Source organism: Nicotiana attenuata, unplaced genomic scaffold, assembly GCF_001879085.1.
Source record: "Nicotiana attenuata strain UT unplaced genomic scaffold, NIATTr2, whole genome shotgun sequence".
NCBI classification, from domain to species: Eukaryota; Viridiplantae; Streptophyta; class Magnoliopsida; order Solanales; family Solanaceae; genus Nicotiana; species Nicotiana attenuata.
Window position 1 is genome coordinate 85,543 of NW_017672499.1, and position 22,187 is coordinate 107,729.

General features: G+C 37.3%; 2 protein-coding genes across 2 annotated transcripts; both read left to right on the top strand.

Moving 5' to 3' along the window:
• Positions 1 to 4,117: 4,117 nt before the first annotated feature.
• LOC109213447 (cellulose synthase A catalytic subunit 1 [UDP-forming]-like) lies at positions 4,118 to 11,933 on the top strand. The gene is made up of 14 exons (XM_019377244.1): positions 4,118 to 4,333; positions 5,131 to 5,326; positions 5,432 to 5,613; positions 6,174 to 6,291; positions 6,373 to 6,562; positions 6,899 to 7,165; positions 7,263 to 7,608; positions 7,804 to 7,941; positions 8,025 to 8,150; positions 8,350 to 8,562; positions 8,645 to 8,909; positions 9,506 to 9,702; positions 9,790 to 10,140; positions 10,992 to 11,933. The coding sequence occupies exons 1-14, from the start codon at positions 4,253 to 4,255 to the stop codon at positions 11,577 to 11,579; spliced, it is 3,258 nt and encodes a 1,085-aa protein (XP_019232789.1). The 5' UTR covers positions 4,118 to 4,252; the 3' UTR covers positions 11,580 to 11,933.
• A 6,525-nt stretch (positions 11,934 to 18,458) lies between these two features.
• LOC109213448 (uncharacterized protein At2g34160-like) lies at positions 18,459 to 21,885 on the top strand. The gene is made up of 5 exons (XM_019377245.1): positions 18,459 to 18,674; positions 19,840 to 19,888; positions 20,618 to 20,680; positions 20,764 to 20,828; positions 21,537 to 21,885. Exons 1-5 carry the CDS (start codon positions 18,552 to 18,554, stop codon positions 21,618 to 21,620), a joined length of 384 nt encoding a protein of 127 aa, XP_019232790.1. The 5' UTR covers positions 18,459 to 18,551; the 3' UTR covers positions 21,621 to 21,885.
• The last annotated feature ends 302 nt before the right edge of the window (positions 21,886 to 22,187 follow it).

Below are 22,187 nucleotides of genomic sequence, written 5' to 3' on the forward strand. Positions count from 1 at the left end.
CTTTCTTTAAATAATCAATTGCCTTTTGGAGTTCTATAGGAGTTCCAATAAGGTTTATGTCATCAACATATACGGCAAGTACAACATATTCCGATGTTGTTTTCTTTATAAAAACACATGGGCAAATGGCATAATTTATATAGCCTTCCTTTAATAAATACTCACTAAGACGATTATACCACATTCGTTCTGATTGCTTTAGACCATACAACGATCTTTGCAATTTGATTGAAAACATTTCCCGGATCTTTGAATTATTTTCTTTAGGCTTTTTGAATCTCTCGAGAATTTTCATATATATCTCATTATCAAGTGAGCCATAAAGGTAGGCGGTAACCACATCCATTAAATGCATGTCAAGTTTTTCATGGACAGCAAAACTAATGAGATAACGGAAAGTTATAGCATCCATAACGAGTGAATATGTCTCTTCATAATCGACATCAGACCTTTGTGAAAATCCTTGTGCAACAAGGCGTGCCTTATATCTTTGTACCTCGTTTTTCTCATTTCTCTTGCATACAAATACCCATTTATAGCCAATAGGCTTAACAGCATTAGGTGTTTGGACTATAGGCCCAAAAACTTCACGTTTTGCAAGTGAATTCAACTCTAATTGGATTGCTTCTTGCCATTTTGGCCAATCAAGTCTTTGTCGACATTCTCCAACAGATTGAGGTTCAAGATCCTCACTTTCTTGCATAATGCTAGATGCAACATTATATGCAAAGACATAATCCACCACTATATCCATTCGATTCAAATTTGTCTCAATATCGATTGGATTTATTGATAGTTCCTTATTTTCTTGAGCCTCGGGCTCAGTGGATTCCTCATGAATCTCATAATTTATTAAATCGTGGATTTCTTCATGAGATTCTTTCGTAGTGTCATTTTGATAATTTGTTTTCCTTTTTCTAGGATTTCGATCTTTGGAACCTAATGGTCTACCACGTTTAGGCGTGCTTTTGACTCATTAGCTATGACACTAGAAGATTGTCCAATAGGGACATCAATACGGATTGGAACATTCTCTGCAGGGATATAAGATTTTGTTATCCTTTTCAAATCCGTAAATGCGTCTGGCATTTGATTTGCTATTCTCTGCAAATGGATAATCTTTTGCACCTCTTTTTCAGAAATAGAGGCACGTGGATCAAGATGAGATAATGATGGATTTTTCCACAAAATTTCCCGTTTGGTTTCACCAACTTCTCCCCCTAATTTTGGGAAAAGTGTCTCATTGAATCGACAGTCTGCAAATCGTGCAGTAAACAAATCCCCCGTTAATGTTTCGAGGTAGCGAATAATGGAGGGCGATTCAAACCCAAAATATATTCCTAACCTTCTTTGCGGATCCATTTTGGTGCGATATGGTGGTGCTACAGGCACATATACTGCGCATCCAAAAATTCTTAAATGGGATATATTAGGTTCATGATCCAAAACTAATTGCAACGGGGAATATTTATGATAATCTGTCGGTCTGAGACGAACTAGCATTGCTGCATGCAAAATGGCGTGACCCCAAACAGAAGTGGGTAACCTCGTTTTCATGAGTAATGGTCTTGCTATCAATTGTAGACGTTTAATTAAAGACTCTGCAAGGCCATTTTGAGTGTGAACATGAGCTACAGGATGTTCCACTTTTATCCCAATTGATAAGCAATAATCATTAAATGCTTGGGATGAAAACTCAGCAGCATTATCAAGTCTAATAGACTTAATTGGATTATCGGGGAATTGCGCCCGCAATCGAATTACTTGTGCCATTAATTTTGCAAACGCGAGGTTGCGTGATGACAATAGGCACACATGAGACCATCTAGAAGATGCATCTATTAAGACCATGAAATATCTAAACGACCCACTAGGTGGGTGAATAGGTCCACAAATATCCCCTTGTATACGTTCCAAAAACGCAGGGGACTCAATTCCAACCTTTGTTGGTGATGGTCTAATAATTAACTTGCCTTGATAACAAGAAGTGCAAGAAAATTCATTATTTAAAAGAATCTTTAAATTCTTTAATGGATGCTCATTTGAGTTTTCTATAATCCGTCTCATCATAATTGATCCAGGGTGTCCCAATCGATCATGCCAAAGTACAAAAGTATTGGAATCGGTAACCTTTTGGTTTACAATAGAATGTGCCTCAATTGCACTAATTCTTGTCCAATACAGGCCACAAGACAAAGATGGAAACTTCTCAATAGCCCTTTTCTGGCCAGAGACATTTTTGGTAATGATGAGATATCCAAGATTATTCTCATCTATTATCTCAAATATGATATCCATTTCTACGGATATCTTTAAAACTCAACAAGTTCCTCTTAGACTTGGAGGAGAACATTGCATTCTCTATAATAAGTATTGTTCCCATGGGCAGAGTTATAGTAGCTCTTCCAGAGCCTTCAATTAAATTACTACTACCAGAAATTGTAGTAACATCTGCCTTACACATACTTAAATGAGAGAAATATTTCTTCTCTTTGAATATTGTATGTGTCGTACATGAATCAATTAAACAAATATTTGATCCAAGTTTGCTTTGCAGGATATCCATGTCTGCTTCCAAAACAAGAAGATATTGGAGTCATATTAGCACGTTAACGAATAATTCAACGGTTAAGTAACGAAAGGAATTCCTAAATTAAATATGTTAAAAAGATGTTCAAAGTTATACATGTAACCTTAATTGATATCCTCCTTGAAGAAAAAGTCAATGATGCTTTATCATATTACTAGGCTTACAAAGAATTTGCTTGAACACAAATATTAAAAGTGCAGCAACAAAGAATTTGCTTGAACACAAATATTAAAAATGCAGCATATATTTCCGAACTGCTATCGAATTGCTATTGGTACTAATGACTACTACTCATGTAAAAAACTATCATTACATGATGTTTATTAGCTACTATGAATATGTAAAAATAAAAATCAAACTACTCAATCATCTTTAACCACGGATCCATCACCGATCAAGTGGTCTATTTTTCTATCAGGGCGCTCAAAGAAGTCTGCCACATCCAAGTGGGTGATGTCAAAATCATTGTCAGAGACAAAATTAGCTTCAGGACCTTTATTCTTTAGAGATGCTTGATAAAGCTCAACCAAATGTCTTGGTACACGACAAATATTTGCCCAATGCCCTTTTCCACGCTTAGCATAATGGGAATACACCTCATCAATTTCAGGTAATGGTGTAGACCCAGTGGGTCGCTTTTCGTGATTTCTCATGAGCAAGTCATTGTTTCGCTCAGCCACAAGGAGAAGAGAAATCAGCTTAGAGTACTTCTTGAAACCTTTCTCTCTGTACTGCTGTTGCAATACCATATTGGAGGCATGAAACGTTGCGAACGTTTTTTCAAGCATATCATAATCAGTGATAGTGTCTCCACAGAGTTTCAATTTAGAAGTAATTCTGAACATCGCAGAATTATATTCAGAAACAGACTTAAAGTCTTGGAGCCTCAGATGAGCCCGATCATATCGTGCTTGTGGAAGAGTGACCAACTTTAAGTTGTCATATCTTTCTTTTAAGCCATTCCACAAAATAAGTGGATCTTTGACTGTGAGATATTCAATTTTCAACCCTTCATCAAGGTGATGGCGCAAGAAAATCAAGGCCTTAGCACAGTCTTGGGTGGATGCTTTATTTCTGTCTTTAATGGCGTCTCCAAGACCCATTGCATCTAAATGGATTTCAGCATCCAACACCCATATCATATAGTTCTTGCCCGAAATTTCAAGGGCAACGAACTTTCTTTTCATAATGTCAGCCATAATTAAAAAGAGGAGAAAAATTACTTTAATCTTCTCAAAGAGCTTCTTGAGACGGTAGAGTCTCGTGCTGATAACGTGTTATAAAATAATGAAAGAATAAGAATAATATTGCAGAGAAAAGTAGAGAGAGAATTCTTATTAATTTGGGATGAATTACAATGGAATAGAACTCTCTATAGGTTGACTTAGCCACCAAGTAATAAACCCTAAAATCTCTCTAAATATGAACATTCGCCATAAATAGAATTCTATTTATAACAATAATAATGTAATACAAAAAACAAGACTTCCAACAAAAACTAATATAAATAAAACAGAAAGCATAGTAAGTGTATATCACAAGTAGTGATGACCAGTTGATTGGCAGAGAAGCAAAGAAATGCTCTGCTGCTTCACACCCAAATTTCCTTTTCCATTTCCCCTTGATCTTTCATGTATTAAACCCCCCAGAAGTTAGAGAGAAATGGAGGCAAGTGCAGGAATGGTTGCTGGATCACATAAGAGGAATGAATTGGTTCGAATTCGCCATGACTCTGATAGTGGGGTATGCTTTTGGAAACTACCCTTTTCATATTTTCAGTTAAAAACTTGTTTCTTTATTCTCTTTTTAGTCTAATGTGGCGTTTAGATCTAATGTGTAAATGTGTAATAGTGGGAGTTAGGATCTTTCCTTCTGCTTTTTCAGCTACTGAATTTCTAATAAATTTCAATTGAATGTGGTGTTCAGATCTAATGTGTGAGTGTGTAGCAGTGAGATATTGTAAAAGGTTGGGATCGTTGAGCTGATTTAGGATAGAGAAGTTGATCATCTTGAATTTGAAGTGTTCAGATTAGTTTTCTTTTTGATGAAGTAACAGTGAAGCATTGTTGGTGTTGGGTCAGTGTTCAGATTTGTTTTCTTGAGAATCTAAATTCGCAAATTTCCTTGAATTTGGTTACACATTGAGTCTTGGTTGAAGTGTAGACTGAGCTTTAGGTCAATATCAGGATTTTCTATGTGATTCAGTAGGAGATTGATGTATTTTCGAGTTTAGTAGTTGTTTAATAGGGTCTTTTCATAGTTGAGCTTGATCTGGTTTTGTTCCAATTTTGATCATTTAAGGTGTACTAAATGTGTCCCGACATTGCTAGGATAGATCTCATTGCTTTATCCGTAGTTTTAGGTTACTTGATACAACACTGATCATCAAATGGTTGAATCTGATTAATACTTGATTGCGAGTACTGTCCTTCCAAAATCAGCCTCTGAATTCAATTAATGTACAATTGAGTAGGTTTGTGGGCACTTATTGTTCAATTCATTGCGTTCCTGTTTGCTTTAATTGATTGTTGTGAATGCAGCCGAAACCCATTACGCCTCTGAACAGTCAGATTTGCCAAATTTGTGGTGATACTGTCGGATTGAATGCCATTGGTGATGTCTTTGTTGCTTGTAATGAGTGCGCATTTCCTGTTTGCCGGTCTTGTTACGAGTATGAACGCAAAGATGGAAATCAATCATGTCCCCAGTGCAAGACAAGATACAAGAGATATAAGGGTGAGATTTCCTGAATAAGTTGTCTAAGATTCTTTTCCTGCTTCATTTGAGTTATTATTTCTGTTTCTAAGATGAACATTAGTTAATTGGTTGTGCAAATATTAGGGTGTCCACGAGTGGATGGAGATGATGATGAAGATGATGTTGATGACATCGACAATGAGTTCAATTATGCCCAAGGCAATAGCAAGGCCAGACGCCAATGGCAGGGAGAAGATGCTTCTTTGTCTTCATCCTCCAGACATGACCCTCAGCACCCAATCCCTCTTCTCACAAATGGGCAGTCTGTAAGTGACAATATATGCTTATCTCGTCTTTCGTGATTGTACATTATGTTACCATACTTCAAATGTGTTTTAATATGGCAAATAACCCTACAACACATGAAGCTATCAAGGCGCCGCTGTTCAGTTTCACCTTTTAGTTTTGATGAAGTAATGTTGCTTCACTTGCTCTGGTGTCTAGATTGCATTTCCCTCCTAATATTATGTACTGATGTTAAATAAGGCTCTCAAAAAATATTAGTCCTGTGCATGGTAGCTTCTATGAAGATGCTATGACATTGTTTTCAGATTCTGCTTTTGAATCTATGCCTAATTTTTTATCTTCATCATCCACCATAGGTTAACTTTTCATGTGGAGTCCAAACAGTGCCACGATCTGGAGTAATCATCGTTATATTTAGTAATTTTTTTTATCATGTAAATAACAGAAGGAAAGAGTACAACATCAACAGTGTATAGTTATATCCTGTTCTTTGTTTTCTTTTATTTATGAATTTATTAGATTTAATGAACTTAGTGTTAATAGTTTATTGAACTTAAGAGAACATATCTGATGATGTTAGGTATCTGGCGAGATTCCAAGTGCCACGCCAGACACACAATCTGTAAGAAGTATGTCTGTACCCCTGGGTCCAGGAGACAAGCAAGCATCGTTTCCTTATGTTGATCCTAGATTGCCAGGTACAACTTGTTTCAATGTCTCCATTTGATGAAATCCTATCATTCTTTTTTCTTCTAAAACTATTTTACATTTTTTTCCAGTTCCTGTAAGGATCGTGGACCCCTCAAAGGACTTGAACTCTTATGGGCTCGGAAGTGTTGATTGGAAGGAGAGGGTAGAAGGTTGGAAACTAAAACAGGAGAAGAATATGACTCACATGAACCATAGATACACAGAAGGGAAGGGGGGAGACATTGAAGGGACAGGATCAAATGGAGAAGAATTGCAAATGTGAGCATCTTATCTAATAACTGAAGAATGAGAAAAAAGTGTTTAAAATTTAGCTCTTCCCCAGAAAGATTTAAATAATTGTTTTTTTGGAGTATCCATTAATTATGCAACTTTGTTGCTCTCTCTATCAATTTCTTGCATGCACTTATGAGTTCGGCAAGAGAAAGGTAACAGTTTTACAGTTTTCCTTTTAATTATCCCAAAGCAACTTCTTATTGATTAGTGAATTTCTCATTGGCATCTAAGCTTATTATCCTGTTGTTTCATTGTAAAATATTTGCTGGCAAGAAGTAAGATAATCAAATATGTGACGATTGCTGGTTACACCTTGGACAGGGCTGATGATGCTCGTCAACCTCTTAGTCGTGTGGTGCCAATTCCTTCATCCCACCTTACCCCATACCGTGTTGTAATCATACTGCGGTTAATTATCTTGGGCTTTTTCATGCAATACCGTCTAACTCATCCAGTGAACGATGCCTATCCTCTGTGGCTAGTCTCGGTCATCTGTGAAGTTTGGTTTGCCTTATCCTGGCTTCTGGATCAGTTTCCAAAATGGTCACCCATCAATCGTGAGACATACCTTGACAGGCTGGCTTTAAGGTAAAATACTCTTGTGGTGAAAACTGTATCAGCATGAGGTTACCGATCCTTGTCTAGATTTGATTTACATCTAATATGTTTTTTCTTGTTTTGTCAGATATGATAGAGAAGGAGAACCTTCACAGTTAGTACCTATTGATGTTTTCGTTAGTACAGTGGATCCCATGAAAGAACCTCCTCTGATTACTGCGAATACCGTGTTGTCCATCCTTGCTGTGGATTACCCGGTCGACAAGGTCTCATGTTACGTTTCAGATGATGGTTCAGCAATGCTAACGTTTGAAGCCCTTTCTGAGACTGCAGAGTTTGCAAGGAAATGGGTTCCGTTCTGCAAGAAGTTCAATATTGAGCCTCGGGCCCCTGAGTTTTATTTTGCTCAAAAGATAGATTATTTAAAGGACAAGATTCAGCCTTCTTTTGTGAAAGAGCGCAGGGCAATGAAGGTAGGGAATGAGATTTAAGCTTTGGTAATTTAGTAATTAGTGTGTACTTTCACATTTGCTTGAGTTATATATTACACTATGGTTGTTGTGGTTGTAAGAAGCTGGAGTCCAAGGTGCTGTAGAGAAATTAATTTATTGATTATTTGAATATTGAATACAAGCAAACCTTCAAGTCTGATAATCTTGACTTTGCAGAGAGAATATGAAGAGTTCAAAATTCGGATCAATGCACTTGTTGCAAAAGCACAAAAAATGCCTGAAGAAGGTTGGACAATGCAAGATGGAACCCCTTGGCCTGGAAATAACTCTAGGGATCATCCAGGAATGATCCAGGTATTGTTTGACATTTCCGATTGATTGAAGCCCATGCTCCTTCCGTCGTTGTCCTAATTGATTGAAGCTCATGCTCCTTACAGGTCTTTTTGGGGCACAGTGGAGGCCTTGATACAGATGGTAATGAACTTCCTCGTCTGGTTTATGTTTCTCGTGAGAAGCGCCCAGGTTTTCAGCACCACAAGAAAGCCGGAGCTATGAATGCTTTGGTAATCAACTTATGAGACTTATTTACAAACTTTATTTAGCTAACTATTTGTTTCATAGCTTGAATATAATAATCTACATGGTTTCTAGAGGAGTAATACGTCATATCGCATAGTGTGATCATGTTGCAATCCTTATAACAATTTAGTTTAGAGTTTGAAGGTTTTTTTCACTCATGCACCATTTTTTATTTTTCTTCAGATCAGAGTTTCTGCTGTTCTTACCAATGGAGCATATATTTTGAATGTTGATTGTGATCACTACTTCAACAACAGCAAAGCACTTAAAGAAGCTATGTGTTTCTTCATGGATCCTGCTTATGGAAGGAAGACATGCTATGTTCAGTTCCCTCAACGGTTTGATGGCATTGACTTGCATGATCGATATGCTAACCGGAATATTGTCTTCTTTGATGTAGGTCTCTCTTACATGTTCACTATGTTGTTCTTACTTGTTATGGTCGCAAGAATGCTCATTTTATGATGTCCTTTTGTAGATCAACTTGAAAGGGTTGGATGGTCTTCAGGGCCCAATGTATGTGGGAACTGGATGTTGTTTTAACAGGCAAGCATTATATGGGTATGATCCTGTATTAACTGAGGCTGATTTGGAGCCGAACATCATTGTGAAGAGCTGTTGTGGCTCACGGAAGAAGGGAAGGAATGGAAACAAGAAGTACATTGATAAGAAGAGGGCAGCAAAAAGAACAGAATCTACTATCCCAATTTTCAATATGGAAGACATAGAAGAGGGTGTGGAAGGTATGTCTTTATAACTTGTCCAATCACTTGGAAATTTTGTTCCTTACTCGAATCCTACTCAATTAAATGTATGTGACATGGTTCTGAAGTTTCTAACTCCTTAACCATACCCAAAGAAAAAGACAAATGGGGAAACATTTTTAAGATTTTAACCTCTTTTCTTGTATCCTAAAGTTCTTTTCCACAATGTATAGCAGTGTTTACGGGTTATCAAATTTGACCTTTCTATGAAGGGGGGCCTTGGATCAACGGTTAAGTTGACCTATAGGTCACATGCTCTAGCCGTGGAAGCCGCCACTAATGCTTGCATCAGGGGTAGGTTGTCTACGTCACACCCCTTGGGTGCGGCCATTCTCCGGACCCTCCGTGAACGTGAGATACTTTGTGCACCGGGCTACCCTTTTCATGATGTCCTCCATTCGCTGCTATACTATCCAAATCTCTAATTCCTGTCAGCTCTGTTGTTTGTGGTTTAGTTGGCCAATATTCCAACTCCAGTCCTCAATTTGTTTTACCTATCTCTTAGATCATGCTGCTAAATGCATGTATAATATCATCGCGATGCTGTTTGTTGATCTTATTGTGTTTCATCTCAGGATACGATGATGAAAAATCACTGTTAATGTCACAGAAGAGCTTAGAAAAACGTTTTGGTTCATCTCCGGTATTTGTTGCTGCTACCTTTATGGAATATGGAGGCATTCCTCCTTCAACCAATCCTGCAACTCTTTTGAAAGAAGCAATCCATGTTATTAGCTGTGGGTACGAGGACAAGACTGAATGGGGCAAAGAGGTACCTCAATTTATTTTCTTTATTTTAATATGTTTTGCTCAGATCTATTGATTTTCTTATTGATTGAGCTTTGATCTTTTCTATTAGATTGGATGGATTTATGGATCTGTTACTGAAGATATTCTAACCGGGTTTAAGATGCATGCACGAGGATGGATTTCAATCTATTGCATGCCTCCTCGGCCAGCATTTAAAGGGTCTGCACCCATCAATCTTTCTGATCGTTTAAACCAGGTGCTTCGGTGGGCCTTAGGATCTGTTGAAATTCTGCTGAGTAGGCATTGCCCTATATGGTATGGCTACAATGGGAAACTAAAGCTTCTGGAGAGAATAGCATATATCAACACTATTGTTTATCCCATCACATCACTACCTCTGCTTGCTTATTGCATTCTTCCTGCCATCTGTCTTCTAACTGGGAAATTTATTGTTCCTGAGGTAAGTGAAAAGTTCCACTTTTACTTAAGGGTACACTTCTATTTCTTTCTGATAGTTGTATCAAAAATAACTGAGTGAAGTAATTACTAGTCCTAGCATGATATTTTATATCTCACTTATCCTATTAAAAAGGGCTGAATGTACTAGCTTTGCAAATAGACAGTATCTATTGACCTAATGATGAGTCAAAAATTAATACAATTATTTCTCTTTCTCACCATCTTCTAAGCTTCTCTTGAATTGTGACTAATTTAACCGTTTATTTGTCTTCTTAAATTCCGCCATGTGAGCTTGCTCACATTGCCATTCCCAAGACCAAAAATAGGAGGGTTGCAGTAGGTTGTGCAGAACTAGTCAATTTATGATTTGTTTTCTTAGTGATGATTTCTTCCCCCACATGTGGGATTGCACTGGGTTTGTTGTTGTTGTTGTTGTTGTAGTGATGATTTCTTCCGAGTTACCGTCATTGTCTGGATTCATTTGGATACCAAATGGAAATGACTTTTAGTTTTAGAGCAAGGTGATTAAGACCTAGGGTCAATAAGCTTTAAATTGTGAGCCAAGGTGATTAAAATCTTGTCAATCAAACTTGATCTTGGTTTCTCTTGAGAGAGAAAGAGGATAAGATGCCATTGTTCAAGGTCTCTTTTACCCCACTCTGGTGGAAATTTGTCCCCTCGAGTGAGACACATTTAATTAGTTGTGATCAATCTGATCCATAGATAATTTATCGTCACTTGGCTTCCTGTCATGCAGTCAGCTTGATCTTTTCTTTCCGTCATTTTATGTTTATTCACATAATTGTCATTCAAATTCTGTATTAACGCACCTGTTCCATGTACCCTCGGCAGATAAGCAACTATGCTAGCATGTGGTTCATTCTTCTCTTCCTTTCCATTTTCGCAACTGGTATACTGGAGCTTAGGTGGAGTGGTGTGAGCATTGAAGACTGGTGGAGAAATGAACAGTTCTGGGTTATTGGCGGTACATCGGCTCACTTGTTTGCCGTCTTCCAAGGTCTACTGAAAGTGCTTGCGGGGATTGACACAAACTTCACAGTCACGTCAAAGGCATCTGATGAGGATGGAGACTTTGCAGAGCTTTATGTGTTCAAATGGACGTCTCTCATCATTCCTCCAACTACAGTCCTTATCTTGAACATGGTAGGAATTGTGGCTGGTGTTTCATATGCCATAAACAGTGGGTATCAGTCTTGGGGACCTCTATTTGGAAGGCTCTTCTTCGCCATTTGGGTCATCGTCCACTTGTACCCTTTCCTCAAAGGTCTTTTGGGACGGCAGAATCGTACACCTACCATTGTTATTGTCTGGTCCGTTCTTCTTGCATCTATATTCTCATTGCTTTGGGTGCGCATTGATCCCTTCACATCTGACGCCACAAAAACTGCTGCAAGAGGTCAATGTGGCGTCAACTGCTAGTGATGTTTGATGGTCATTTGATTAAGTTAAGCAGCAAATGTTGCATTGTATGTAGTTTTAAAGAACTTTAAAGGCACTAAAACACATGCAAGGCCTCATAGTAATGTTGTACCATTGTCCTATTGTCAGAAGGAAGTGTGATGGATGGAAGACAAGCGACACTTCTGTATTTTTTTGCCTTCTGTTAATATATTTTTTATTGTCTCAAATGTTCAGGCGCAAGTGCTAGAGCTTAGGTGGAGAATTTTAATATTGATTTTGTTGTCATTGTGCAGTATTGGTTTACGTTGAGGCTGTCACTTTCTTCAAAGGATGATGATATCATAATTTATGAGTACATGAAATCCAATATCACTTTTATCTCCTTATTTCTGAATTGTATGTGTGTTGCTGCGAATCCAGTGTCATTTCATCTCCATGCTGCAAAAGAAAAGAGGGGAAAAAGAAAGAGTGCAGGTTGTTGTAACAACCCGTTTTTGAGTTCTAGTACTCCGTTTTGTGATTTGAGACCATGAATAGCTTCTGTTACACGAAGCAAAAAATAAAGTACGAAGATTAGTGGCTAATACTTACGATCGGGGTTCCACTTCTGGGGCAATGAAAGTTTCCCCTCGGGGATGAGGTCGTAGGTCCTTACCCGCACGAACCGGTTCATCCAACCTCGGTCCTTGTCCTCATCGATACTTGCAAAAAAAGACTTCATTGATCGGCGTTGAAGCTTGATTAATCCTCGATAAAATTGAGGTCGATACAGCCGTATGAGGTGGCTGAGAGTGAATTCCAACCCCTTGGCCTTACCCGAGAAGAAGCGGAGCATAATCACTATGCACCAGAACGAGGGATGCACCTGGCCGAGGGTAACCTGGTACATCTTGCAAAAGTCGACAATCACTGGGTCAAGATGACCCAATGTGAAGGGGTAAGTGTAAACACTTAGAAACCCCTCCACGTGAGTGGTGATACTTTCTTCGGGGGCGGGGATCTGTACCACGACATCGGGCCCCCAGTTGCAGTCTTCCTTCACGACTTCGAGCTGTTTCACCGTTATCGAGCAAATATACCTCGATACGTGTTCACATCGGCTAGGGACCGACGGAGGGTTCTCGACTTTGAAGTCGTTTTTTAGGACACAAGGGCCGGGAACAATTTCGTGAAGGAGTGGTTCCACCGGCGTTTTGTCACCGGCCGGTCGGGAAGAAGAGGAAGAATCTTTCTCCTTTTGTGGGATGGTCTTGGAAGTTTTCGCCATTGTTACAGGTAAAGGGAAGCGGAAAGACGTGAAAATTGGTGTTTTTGCTAAAAGATCAAATCACCGGGCGGTGAAAGAGAAGAGATGGAGAGAGGAAGAGACTTAGAAAAATTGGTGAAGATGAACGTAAAGTTTTGATTTAAATGGGGAACCTGTATTTATTGATACACGGCGATGGTTCGGTGGCACTAGTGGCGGACCGTCACTGGCAAGCATTAATGTTTGGGGAACCGAACCGACGGGACGTTTCGGTCACCTCGAGCACTTACGTCACACGGATGATGTCATTATCGGGGTCTCCAGAAAATCGAGGTTCAAGTCGTTTCTTATCATTTTATTCTAAGAAACGAGGGGACTATCTGTATACGGTGAAATCGGGGCTACCCGATTTCGTTCTTCGATGGAAAAAGTGGTACCACGTCGAAAGACCAGGACGTCGAGCTCGAGGTCGAAGTTCCTTTCCAAGGTCGAGGTCGATAACACTTAACAAGGTCAGAAGAAAGCATGCTTCGAGATGGTGCCGGTGTGATTCAGTAACGGAAAGAGCGAGATACCCGCAACGGGCCGGGGATCACGCCGTGAATTTCGGAATGGATTGGTCTTCGGCAGTTAAACAGTTGTCAAATATGATTTCCTACTATAATTAGAATTGTACCTCATTTAGGTCTCCCTTATTATATAAAGGGGGATCCCATTCATTTGTAAGATTCATGATTCACAAATAAAAAAAATATATGCACATTACTCTCTTGCTATTTCACTTACTGTACATCAGGGTTGCTTTATAATTTGCTATTCCTATTATCACAACTCGAGACTATCGCAGGTCGAGGTCGAGACTTGGCCTACATACTGGTTTGGTTTACTTTGTTCTCTAATTTATCTATTTTATCCCTTGTTTATCAATTGGCGTTGAATTAAATTATATATCCTTAAAATCACAATACAAGTTTAATTGTTACTCGAACTTTAGGGTAAACAGCTTCATTTTATGATTTAAAACTTGCGTGCATGGTTGCTTCGATTTCCGAAAAATTTAAATGTGTCTTGGAAGAGAAATTCTAATTATAGAGCTTTTACTTTTTAGAGTTGTGCTCGTTTGAAGTTGGATTTATGTGAGCTCATTTGAATCTTTCGTCTATTCTGTAATTTCCAACTTTGCTTGGTTCTAGGGATCTCCTTAGACCTTAAATCACTTCTAATACATCTCGGACAGTTAATATCATGTCCAAGTAATATGGTAATAGTCGGTAATCTCTTTTAGCACACAAAATATTGTCTTTAATCATCGTTGGTGCATTTTAAAGTATTAAGAGCCCGTTTGGACATAAGAAAATTTTTACTTTTTTTTTAAATCGGCGTTTGTTCATAAAATTTTCAATTTTCACTTGAAGATGCATTTTGGTAATTTTCGGAAATTTAAAAAAACTCCAAAAGACCGTTTTTCAAATTTTTCACTCAAATCACACACAAAACTTCAGAAACAATCCAAAATTATATTCATATCCAAACACAACTTTAAATTTCAAATACCATTTTCACTTGAATTATTTTTTTACCCTGTTTTGTAATTTTACAATTCTTATGTCCAAACGCCCACTAAAGCCTTACAAAATTGTAAGGGGCTTTATAGTTTGGTCCTTTAAATTTATAAAAAAAAAAAATATATTTTTGGCCTTTGTTAAATATTTAACAAACTCTAGTTCTTATATTCAACAGGAAATGTAATTTTTTTTAAAAATGAACTCGCATTTAGAGGTGCAATATCTACTATTTTTGGTTTATTTTTAGTGTTAGGTGCAATATTTGAGATATAATTTTTGCCATTTCTGATCTATTTATATTGTTTGTAAGTTTTGGTGTTGTTATTTCTGCGATTTGATGTGACTTTTTGGTGTTTCTTATAATTTTTGTTTGCACTTTTCATTAAATATAACAACCCGAGGGTGTGTTTAGTATGAATTTTCCCATGTTTGGTTGGCTAATTTAATTTGGAATTTTTTTTTCTCATGAACTTATTTTCCCATCCTATTCCCCACTAACACCCACCCCACTGTCACGACCCAAACCGCATGACCGCGACGGGCACCCGCTGCCTTACCCAACCGAGTACCAACGTAGTATATCTTTATTATCATACCATCATGGGTAAGTGGGCCAGAAGGGCCTTCATGAGATAACTAGAATAAAACATAAGGGAATACTCGACATAGGACGACCCAACATGATGTACAAACTTATACATGTGACATACAGGCCTATAAAGCTGACTTGATCATTTGTACACTCAAACCATAGGCCCACAAGGCCATACAAATATCCATATACATGAACTCTGTACAATACTCTAAGAGTACATAAACGTCATAAAGGTCGGGATAAGGCCCGTCATACCAATCATTACATGTCCAAAGCGTACTGACCAAATAGGAACGCCGGAGCAATGGAGTATGCCAACTCCTTCTACTGAGCTGATAGCCTACTAGGAAGACTATCATCCTGTCTACTGGGACCTACGGGCACAAATGCAGTATCCCCAGGAAAAAAAGATGTTAGTACGAATAATGTACCGAGTATATAAGGCATGAAAAGCAGTATATAAAGGACATAAAAGAAACATGGAGTAAATGACTCAACTTGTAAATTCGAACAGCTCTATGAATCATGAAATATTTATAATGTCATGCATATGTGTATAAATGTCATACCATGCATAGGTATATGCGTACATAACATCATCAAGCCTCTAAGGGCATCCCAGCATATCATCTCGGCTTCTGTGGGTGAAATCATCAACGTGTACCAGCTGATCAGGTGGTGGTGCGTATATAACGCCATAACCTTTCCCCATACCCCATATACATATAATATATGCGTATATAATACCATCTGGTCATGGATCAATGTTTATGTATAAATGAATGCAATGCATAATAAAGTAAGTCAATAAGATCTCTCGGAATGTCATAAGATCATTATGCCTTCGGATAAACTTTATCAACTTACGTATTTTCTGAGACCTAAGAACAAACGGTGTAATAATAGGAAACACGGGGAATCAAGAACATAGACATCCCTTGTACTTCTATGAATAGAGTCATTTATGAAAGTTACACGTTTACTCATTTCATTTTTATCATATAGATCACGCCAAAAGGAAAGAAGTGATAGCCTTAGCATACCTTAACCCGTTGAGTCCATAATACCTTCCAAGCAATTCTTCAAACAACCCAACTCAATCTACCATTGTATAAGGAGATTCAAAATCAGTGTTGAGTAAAGGCTAAGTCCGCAACTTAAACTAGTAGCTCGTTTATGTAAATTTCTGCAGCATCTCCCCTGTAATAAGGGCCTCCTCCAATACCATATACCAACAACAACAACCAGAGCAATACAATAAGAGCAACATCAACAATAGGGTACACAATATTTCATTAACAAGTCATCAAAATATCACGGCGAGCGGCAAGCTCAGAATGAATCCCTTTAGCACCCTTCAACCCCGTTATCATTCATTCTTGAACTAGTAATATATCTAGTATAATAACTAATATTTTAAAAGGATTTCCAACCTTGTACTCAATTAAGTTACCCAAAATAACCTAACACAAGATAATGTCACCGTGGACAACTTTCAAGTACATTATAGCCATTGCTTAATTACCAATTTCCTCAACAAGATTGACTTGTAAACCAACATAATCATACTAACAATATTATAGCCAGCTTATTTTCCATAATTTCTAGCCACTTAAAGTCCATAAGAGCGACTTTCAAATCAATCCATCAAGACAATAACATCTCAAGCTAATCCCGGTATTATCTTGTAGTTTATCATCCTAACAACTTAACCAACCAAGCTTAAGCACAATTAGTAGGTTGTTATGCTCACCTTAGCCAGTAGAAACAACTTGAAATTTCAGCCAAACACAACCCACAATTATCCTCAATGACAACACAACCTCAGAGAGGTGTTGTTCTTCACTAGAACTAACTTTTGTTGTTGAAATATAGTAATCACTTTGGAATCACTTCAAAACCTTATGGTATCTATTTAGGAGGGTTAGGAGGAGTGTAGGGACGAGGCTGGGTCCAAAAAATGAGAAATAAAGGTCGTCCAAATCGTTTTTAAAGTGATGTAGGTCGACCACAGCCTAAGTGGGTCCCATTAAGAGCTGTTTGTGCAATTTTGTGAAAACACGAATATCTCCCTCTACTCCGATGTCGTATCGACGAAAGGTTTAATGCGTTAGGAACTAGACTCGTAGATCTTCAATTTGATATGTGGATCATTAAATCCAAGTATATTAGGAGAAAAGTTGTGCTACCTTTGACCTAAGTTTCAGCATATTATGAATGTAACTTGTGATGACCTTTGCCAGCTTTTATTCCACAGCTCGCTTGACTTCAAAACGTAACACAAGACTATTATACGACTAAAATAACTCATAACATAACCTTCTTATCATGTGAAGAACCATAGTCTCAACCCAAAGTGCATGTTATAATATTCCAAACTTATCGACTTTCGACGAAACTTATTTATCGTTTAGTTTCTTAGCTTTCCAACCCTATTGGTATTTGTTATTCATGATCTTAAAGATTTGTAACCTCCACGATAATATGATTAACTTACTTTATGTACTTTCAAATATGATCTCATTTTTGATCTTACATTAATTGTCTTATTATGATGTACTCTTATGTACGAAATCATGGGGTGTAACCACTCCACACCACTACCCCATCCCACACTATCCTACCCCACCCTATCCCGTAAATTATATATTTTTCTAAAAAAATTATTTTCTACTCACTGACTAAGTACTAAAAAATATTTTCTAAAAATAAATTTGCATTCACCAACCAAACATGAGAAAATAAGTGATAAATTTGCTCATTTTCTAGAAAAAAATATTTTGTAGGAAAACCTTTCATACCAAACACACCCTGAGTCTATTAAATATTTAGCGGGGACAAAGAATGCTCACTTTCAATTGTCTTAAAGAACTAAAACTATCAGGATTACATTCAAGAGTTTTAAACCCACCCTTATACATAAGTAGGGGTGGGAAACGGCGCGAGTCGGGTCGGATATGGGATGATAAGAAACGGGTAATATAAAAATAGATAAATTATTCGATCCGATCCATATTTAATACAGATAAAACGGGTTAACCGGCGGATAATATGGATATTCATATTATCCATGACTTATTGAAGATGATTACTTTTGGGAAAATTCTTAGTCTCCTAAACTTGAAAAACCCCCATTTTGAGGCTTTACAAAAGTAAAAGTTAAACTCATTAGTTATCCATTGATTATCCCTTTTCTAAGTGGATAATATGGTTCTTATCCATATTTGCTCTATTCTTAAAAAGTTCATTATCCAATCCATTTTTAATGGATTATATCGGTGTATAACTATTTTCTTTTAACCATTTTGGCACCACTATACATAAGGGACCACGGTTATATTTTCTTATCTAATCTTGGAACAATTTGATTTTTGCTAAATGTTGGAGGGCCAAATTGATTTTCCTAAGAAACAATAAGGGTTACACACATGGCAAAAGGAATTACGTAATACGTCGTCGTTTTTATGCACTTGTCACAAAACCCTTCGGTAGTAGATTTATTTTCCCAGTTTGGAATTTGGAGGAACGGAAGAGAGAGAAGAGAGGAGGTTGGAATTAGGGTTTTTGAAGAAGCAACAGCAGCAATGGAAGGAATCACAGAGGGAGTGAATAACATGAGCGTTTCTGAGATCCAAAACCAAAAGAAGAATCGAATTCAAGTCTCCAACACCAAAAGATCCCTTTTCTTCTATGTTAACCTCGCCAAGGTCCTTTTTTTTTTTTAAAGTAAATAGTTGTTTGTTTGGAAAATGGGTATTCCAGATATTCGTTTGTTTCTGATAGAAGAATTAAAGTGTAGATTATTATTTAGTAATTGGCTCCCTTTAATGTTTGCTGGGTTGTGGTTAGTTTTTTTCTAATACTTATTGAGACAATTGATAGGATTTTGTCTAATTTAGGATAGTCTGTTGGCATGTTAAATACCAAATCCTGGGTTTTGATTCTGACAGTTAGATGTTTTTAATTGGATTGGTTTATTTGCTATTCTGTTCTTTTTCCCGTATCCAATTTGAAGACAATGTGCTTGTGGGAGAAAATCGGAAAATATTTAGTCTGTTCTTCTCTCTCTTTTTTTTCCTCTTCATGCTTTCATGCAAAATATTATCCATGTAGGCGATACATATTAGTTGAGAATATGTTTTAACATTAGCACTTTTATTGTAGGTATTATGCTTTCTAGGAGTTGGTATACTTCTAGATAATATACAGAACTTCTAATACCTTTTATTTATATTTGCATAATATTAGCGTGAGATGAGTTCAAATAAAGTAACTTAGTTAGTGAGGATTCATATAGCCGATCCCTACTTATCTGGTATTGAGGTATACTTGTTGTTTTCATGTTTTCCTGTGCAGAGATGTGTGACAATTCTGGCTAAGAACTACAACTTGTAATCTATAGCAATGTCTCAAATTTTTTATCTTGGAAACTGGATTGTATGTGATTGATGATTAGGTTAATTTGAGGGAAGAAATGCTGTTCTGTATTTGGATAAACATATGCCAGAAAAAGAACACAATGCAAATTTTAGTAGTCTGTTCTGGTTTTTCCACGACCTGACAAATCAAGAGCCTAGCGGTCTGAGAGAACTGAGTCACAGAGTGTTTGCTTTACATATTTCCGATCTACCATTGAGGGTCGTGATGGGTACAATTTAAAATAATATTGTGCATAAAGTGACCTCTTGGGTTTGGCTCATTAATAGAGTGTCTAGTTTGAGGCTCTTTGTGGTTGGAGTATGAGTCTTGACACATGTCACATCTTGTTAAAAGATGTTAATCGTCTTATTAACTAGTTTTAAAGTATGTTCTGCTCTTTTTGTTGGTGTTAATATTGCCTAGTTTCTGAAATATTTGTGATTTTTCCTTCAGAGGTATATGCAGCAGTACAATGAAGTGGAACTCTCTGCTCTTGGAATGGGTAAATCCACAGTACCTCATTTCCCTATATGTGGCTCTGGTTCTTGCTTATAATTGGATGTCATAGTTTTCTTTTATTTATATATTCATTTTGTGTGTGTGTGGGTGTGGGGGGGGGGGGTTAATTCTCCGTAGCTGAATTATTTAGAGTTCTGTTGGCTACTCTTGCATCTAGCTCATCCAATGAAACTATTCATTTTCATGTTGACTGTTGTCTAGCTTTCTGAACTACAATTGTATTGTGTGATTTTTGCAAGTTCGATTAGTAAATGTCTTAGTATTTTCACCCTTATTGTGTATAAGCTGACATGGCAAACGTTTGAGTCATAGCATTACAACCTGGGTTATGGAGGTCAGTGATCATTAGAAGCATACGATTTCTCCTGTGCTGCAATCTGATATCCTAGGAACAATTTTGATGTTGTAAATTTTGACCAGAAAGTGTCATGATTTTCGTCTTGGATTGGAATCGTCGAGTATATTTGGCATGGTTCAGTATTAACTCTTAGTTGGGGTAACCTCATAGGATCTCTAAGAGCAGAATGCTTGAAAATCATGTTTGAGTTCAAGAAGGAAGATGATTAAGATCAGTGAAACAGTTTAACACTTAATGCTTTCTTGTTGTGTGGGGCCATCCTTATTTGTTATGTGATACTGTCATTACTTGTTAGGATTGGCTCGTCTTATAGTTCTTAGATGGATTAACAATATTTCCAATCTATGCATGCAGCTATTTCAACAGTGGTGACTGTTGCTGAAATTCTAAAAAATAATGGATTTGCTGTTGAGAAGAGTGAGGCTTCTCCTACTTAATTCTCTCTTTTCTAGTAGGCTTTTTGCATCCAGATCTGAATTTGGACAATGCTCTTTCTGCAGAGATCAGGACACTTACTGTGGACATGAGGGATGAGCCAGGAGCACGGCCAATACCGAAAGCAAAGGTATATTTGAAACGCATTATATCTAGGTGTTAACGGATGCATTCTATACTTATTCAATGGTTCTCAAGTACTAAAGCTCATTACGTAAAACTGGTCAATCATTGTTGTGGGAATTTTACTCAATTTCATAACTCAGATTCTCTCCAAGTACAAAAGAAAAAGAAACTCAGATCTTCTTCTGTATAATGGTACCATATACCTTGTTAAGTGTTAAAGACGAGTCTGGTGCTGATAAGCTCATTTAGCTGTGTTTTTTCAGCCGAGATATCGTGCCAACTTCGTTCTCAAACTCAAGAGTGGTAGGGTATGGGTGGTTACGTTAACTTTCATGCTCACCAACTAGCCTGTGCATACCTGAACCTGATTGAATTGTTATATTTACTCTGCCTGCTTTCATATGTATTTTCGTTGTTTTACTCATTGGGTTGTGCTTGCTGTGCTAATCCTTTCTGTTGCAAAAAAAGTTGGTGATTTCTTCGAGCAGCAGTTGGAATTGAGAGAATATAGCATTTCAGCCAGTTTTCTTGCCACCTTTTCTAAGTTATTCTTTAATTTATTAGACATCTTATATCTATGAAGCTAGCTTCATTTTTAATCTTGTGAAGTTTTCTCCAGCCTTAACCCACCTCTTGGTTTTTCACCATCAATGTGGCAAAAGCTTTTTCCTTTTAATGTTTCACTAGATATCTTTGGTTTTTCTTTCTGTAGATTGAAGTAGTGATGGGAAAGACAGAGAAGTTTGATGAGTTGATGGCCGCTGAAGCAGAGCAAAACGGGGACAACGAGGAGTAAAGCTGAAGTCCTCCGTTCTTTGGTAATGGTTTTAGTAATCCACGTAACTGCATTCTTGAATTCAGAAGAGATAAGAAGGTTAACTGTTCTTGGTACTTTTGGTCTATGATTGGATCTGTTGAGTTTAGTAGTTTACCCTCTACAGCATTCATAATTTGTAAAAAGAAAAAATTGAATTTCATTAAATCGTGGATGTGTTAGCAAGCTGTGGCATTACATTTAGTAACGCAAATTTAACAGAATATCAAGCAATTGATAAGATCTATCCATATGTTATCAATGGAGTGGATAGATGTATATACAAGTAAGATGTTCAATATAATGTCTTGACTGATTACTAAAACCAAATTGATAAAAAATTTCATAGCAAACCAAAATTGGCTTATTGGTGACCGCATGTGCATCTGTTCATACTTAGAAACGTACTTCAAGTAATCTGATTAATAATACTGGTACATCTCAATTTAACAATCCAACTAGGAACTATCTATGCCCAAAATATTGACAATTAATCAAAGAGAATGCCATGTGGTCCGACTCCTCACAGTCTACATGATGGTGATGTTG